Raw genomic sequence first — 5,000 nt, 5'->3', positions numbered from 1 at the left:
GTAATAACTCATGCAAATGTGAAGACTCTAGAGACAAAGGGAGGTCAAGTAAATGGCTCAGGGATTCATGTCGACAAACAATATTAGATGTAAAATGTGTACCTTTGACAAAAGTATTAATATAGTGCTTTTGATTTTTTCCTGATGAAAAGTGAAAAGTAGTAATTACGGAGTGACAGAGGAAAATGAAGTTTTGAACCAAAAGGCAAAGTTCGCGGATGAAAAAGCCCAACCCAATTAGCTGCTTATGAGGAATCGAAATTCAGAGCATTTGCTCTTCCATCTCCCTCAACAACCTTTTGATTGACTCTGCTTAGATCTGTACAGCAAAGCAGATAAATCGACATGCCACATGCATGCGATGCTTAATCATTTGTAATAGCCATATTTGCCCTGACATACAATTTGCTATATCAAGCCAGTTTTTCCTTGCTCACCAGTGTTCTGCTGCTTGGCCTTTGCTTTATAAAACATTTAATAGTTTGCTTTAAATACATCAACATGCTGATATACGGTTGCCCTTTGTGTGCCTCCTCCAGAAATCGCGCACTTTCCTCCTATTGTGCTTTGCATGGTTTGTCATTGGGGAAGAGAGCTCGTGTCGGGCAAGGAGGGGTATTAAGGTCTTGATTTTCTGTCTTGTACAAGCAGCTACTCCGTGCATAAAGGCCATCAGTCCTAGTGAAGGCTGGACTACTGGTGGGGCTACTGTCATCATAATCGGAGACAACTTCTTTGATGGCTTACAAGTCGTATTTGGAACTATGTTGGTCTGGAGTGAGGTAAGCTATCTAAATTGGTGGGCTTTGAACTGTAACATTTTTTCCATGAATGATTTTAACAAGCTGTCAATAGGCTATTGACATGAGGTATCATGAGGTTTTGTTTCACGGTGCCTTTTTAACCATGAATTCGCGTGTGACAATCGACTGCCCGGCCGGGGATGTACTTGAGGCACTTCATGGCCCTCTAGTGGAAGACTTGCTGCAGGAGGTCTCCCAGTACAATTGGACAATTAGTGTTAAAATTACCAGGAGTAGCCTTAAGGAGACATATGGAGGCAATTTTCATATGAATGATGCCCTGTGGCCTTTCCTGCAAACGAAAACCAAGGATCGTTTACAGAGCTTTTCTAAAAAAAACCCCTTGTAGAACCCATATCTTCCAACGTGACAGCGCGGAGGGAGACTTTGGAGACAAGGAGCGCCATTGAAAGTCATTTTTGTGATTATGTAAACTGGCTGGCATCGGCCTTATCAGTGCCATCTTGATTGAAGGTATGTTTTCTGTACGATTTTTGTAGCTGATAACGCCCCACGCCATCAGAGTTCAAACACCACCACGGCACATTCCAGGAGTTGTTGAAGTAACTCTGTCCTACAAATCCAAACAGTTCTGCAAAGGTGCTCCCGGCCGATTCGTCTACACCGGTGAGTCTGTGCTTTCCACGCTCCTTTTGGGATGGCAGCTCCCGGATCTCAGTGATGTGCAGGAATGAAAAATGCCCTTAAAAATAGCATGTGTCTCGCAGGAAATGTAGCTGGTGGTAGCTGGACCTCAAAAGACCTGTTCATATGGGCTCCCGAGAGCTCTGGTGCCCACCCAACCTCTTGGGTCTCAAAAATGTCCCCATGTCCCATGGGATCCAGCTCCCTCACAAGATGTCTGTTACTTCCTGTTTTCATATTGGCCAGAAATAGATTAACAATGGTATTTCCTACTCTCCTCCAGCCAGAAAAAGGAGTTAAGAAGTGTTCAGTGATACAAAATATTTTTCAGGCCATCTATCCAAACTTCTTGAACTTCCCTAAAGGTTCAGTTGAAGTTTTAGGCATCGGTTCAAGGAGCTGTTGTTGGATCCAAATGACTTTACCCAACCCTATTCACAATCTGTCTCTAAGGATTCCCTCAGACCTAAAACTCGAGATACAAACTCACAAGCCTGGGAATGATTTATTTATGCCAATTCTTTTAAATACATTTGATTTTAATTTACAACAGCTCGAGAAAAAGTTGGAACTTTGTGGTTTTGCAGTGGTTTTAATGTGAAAATTATTATTTTGGGATGAAGTATTGCTGGCTTTTTATCTGAAATGAGTATTAGAGGTTTTTCTGGCATTTACCAATGAATTTAACTGAGGTGCGAGGAGGGAAAAGGGAGAAATAGTGATTTAATTTACTGTACTTTTGGATGAGGATTCTAGGTAATAAATTTGATCTGATGAATCAATCTCTCTTTTGAAAACAAAGAGCCTTTAACTGTTTACTCGACAGACTGCAGGGATTCGGGGAGAGTCCTCGCTGCTTATTGGATAGATAATGCAGATTGCAGATGATGTGCAGATGATGTGCATTTTGATGAATATTTTCCCACTAGACTGCAACTGTTTCTATCTATTAATTTAGATCTAATGGGAAAAGTGTGTTCCTGGGTAGTTTTAAGGGAGGACTTTTGAAACTGTTAACACATTCTGGATATGTTTTTGTGTCTGCCTAAGGTCTATGGTTGAAATGAACTTTTAAGTGATGGTAGCACCTGAGATTCCTATATTCTCTTTATTCCCAAAGAAATAAAACCTGAGCAAAAATGCTGGCATCCAAACCTGGGTGCCTCACTTCTGGCTGGTGAAGGGGAGAATATTTACATTAATTGATCTTTAGGATTGGCTTTCACCAGAGCTTCCAAATGGCATGGTGGTGACTGTGGTGCTTTTGAGGCAGGTGATTTATCCCAAAAGCCAGAGTTGTTTTGCTGCAAAGCTGGTGAACACAGGTGGAGATGTCATTGTTTTGGGCTTAGAAATGCTCTTATGAACAATATTTTATATATATGTATATATATACAGACACATAGATACACACATATGTACATGTAGAGTTTATACAAAACTACAGCTGAGTATCCTGGGAGTATGACAAGCTAAAAGAAGTGTCCAACATAATAAGAAATGAATGAATTAAAAGCCTCAGCCCAAGTTCCAGATATTTGAGCTGCTGGGAGCTGGTGCAGCTCCACGGCGCACAGGGAAGCGCCGCAGATTTGAACCAGATGACGCTCTGGCTCTCAGGGCAGAGCCTGGAATTCTTACTTGTTTTAGAATAATGACTTTAACTGATTTCTGAGGTGTGGATTTTGCTAATTTTGCTAATTTTTGAGGTTCTTTCTAATGTGTAAGTGCACATGTGTACGGAACTGGAAGAACAAACCATTCAGTTTTTCCTTCTCGAGGCTGTGTTTTGTCTTTATCACTAAGTAAAGATGTTCAAAAGGATCATGAGAATGTCATGAGCTTCTCCCACTGGAAGAAAATTGTAATAAAGTTCTGTAACTAGCAACACTTTAACAGGAATAGATATTTAAAACACCTTTGGAGGGGAAAAAAATAACCAATATCCCAGCAATAAGAAATAAAGAGAGAAAGCCAGAGCCTGCCTGAGCGAGAAACTTCTGCTTTGCTTTATCCCGGAGTGATAGGGTGGCTGAGACAGCCTTTGGAAATTGCAGCTGCCATTGAGAGGGAAGCCAAGCCTCGCTGTATTTCAGAAAATGAAAACGCTGTAGCCTGGCGGAGGGAGGGGCCGGGTCCCCAGGGCATCTGTTTCCCATCAGTGTCCCACCATGCTTGCAGCCTGGCTTGGCACTCTAACATTTAACCTTCCCAGCAGGAGGTAGACCATAGGGCAACAAGGCAGCGGAATAATGAAACAAGAGTGTAGTGTGGTGCACAAAGCCTTTGTGAGCGCACAAGTTGAGACATTAAACCATCGGGGCAGGGAGATGCGAAAGTTCCAGATTTTTCTCCAAAGCCCCCATTAGCCCGGCACAGAAGCAGGAGCACGCTGGCTCCCAGCAGGCAAAGGCAAGGCCTTTCCCCATCTATCCATGCCTTTTTGCCCGCTGCTTTCAACTATTATAAAGATACAATTACCTTGGGAGATTGTGGCAGTTCAGTTGATTAGCACGGTGAATTAAAAGAATGAGTCACAAATGACATGTCCGGCTCTTCTCTACTAGTCCTTTGTATTCCCAGTGTACCTCACCCCTGTTGTAAGAAGGTCAAAAATTAGAGAGAGATAACAATTTTCAAGCAGCTAGCACTTAGGAGCAGAATTAACAATCATTCTGTATGTAATTGCCAGTTAATAGTAAATTGCCTTCTAGACTGTAAAATGCAATATAAACTGGTGGGCACCTAAAATTAAATTAATGAGGTATTTGCTGCATTTAAAAGTGAATAGTGCAAATTAATAACTGGGTACAATACTTGTTTTAATACATATCGAGCGGTGCAGCATTTGCTTGTTTAATACTAATTTTAAAAGTGCTACCTGAAAAATTTGCTGTCTGTGGGTGAATCGAGTGGTCGGTGCAGGTTGTAGCCATAATTTTGCTGGTACAGTCTTCCAGGTTTCTAAATTAAATATCAGAGATTATTTTTTAATTAGAATATAAGCACTGCAGCCTTATTTGATTATGGCAAATTGTGATTTGTATGCTTCGAAATGAAATTATGTTACAGATAAAATTGCACCTTCACACACATATTTTAAGCTCTGCAGATTCTGCTGGTTTGCTCTCAGCTGAGCAGCAGGGCTGTGTTTACAGTGTGTTTGTGCCACTGCCTTCCTGTTTCCTCTGTGTTTTGTGCAGTTTCCCAAGCAAATAAAGGGTGCGTAGCCTCATCTAGAGCAAACCAAAAACACGTCCAAAGAATGATTCGTGGCCCTTGGAACTCTTCATGCTGGCTGTTTCCACCCTAAGGTGCCCCTGTTTGGACAGCTTCTTTGGTTTTGAGGCAATGCCCCAAATTGTCAGGAGGCAGCAGCTCCCTCGCAGGGGACCGCGACATCCGAGCGCCACGCGGAACGGAACGCGTGGATGTCGAATCCGTGGAGCCCTTCCCAGGCCTGCAGCAAATTTGCTGGATGTGAACACCAGGACGATTCTTGATTCTTCTGCAGGAGGGCTGGTGTTGAACTGGGAGCTCATGGCCCAGGGT

The 5,000-nt window shown here is 42.5% G+C and overlaps 1 protein-coding gene across 2 annotated transcripts in view; it reads left to right on the top strand.

Moving 5' to 3' along the window:
• Positions 1–5,000, top strand: part of EBF3 (EBF transcription factor 3) — a 119,080-nt gene that overhangs the window by 84,660 nt on the left and 29,420 nt on the right. For both annotated transcript variants that reach the window (XM_088169468.1, XM_088169467.1), the window contains exons 9-10: positions 652–782; positions 1,304–1,430. In XM_088169468.1, the coding sequence (XP_088025594.1) occupies positions 652–782; positions 1,304–1,430 (258 nt within the window). The remainder of the gene's footprint in view (positions 1–651; positions 783–1,303; positions 1,431–5,000) is intronic.

Source organism: Sturnus vulgaris, chromosome 8 (genome assembly GCF_052056855.1).
Source record: "Sturnus vulgaris isolate bStuVul1 chromosome 8, bStuVul1.hap1, whole genome shotgun sequence".
NCBI lineage: Eukaryota > Metazoa > Chordata > Aves > Passeriformes > Sturnidae > Sturnus > Sturnus vulgaris.
Note: the sequence above shows the minus strand (reverse complement) of the source record. Positions and strands in the feature narration are given on the sequence as shown.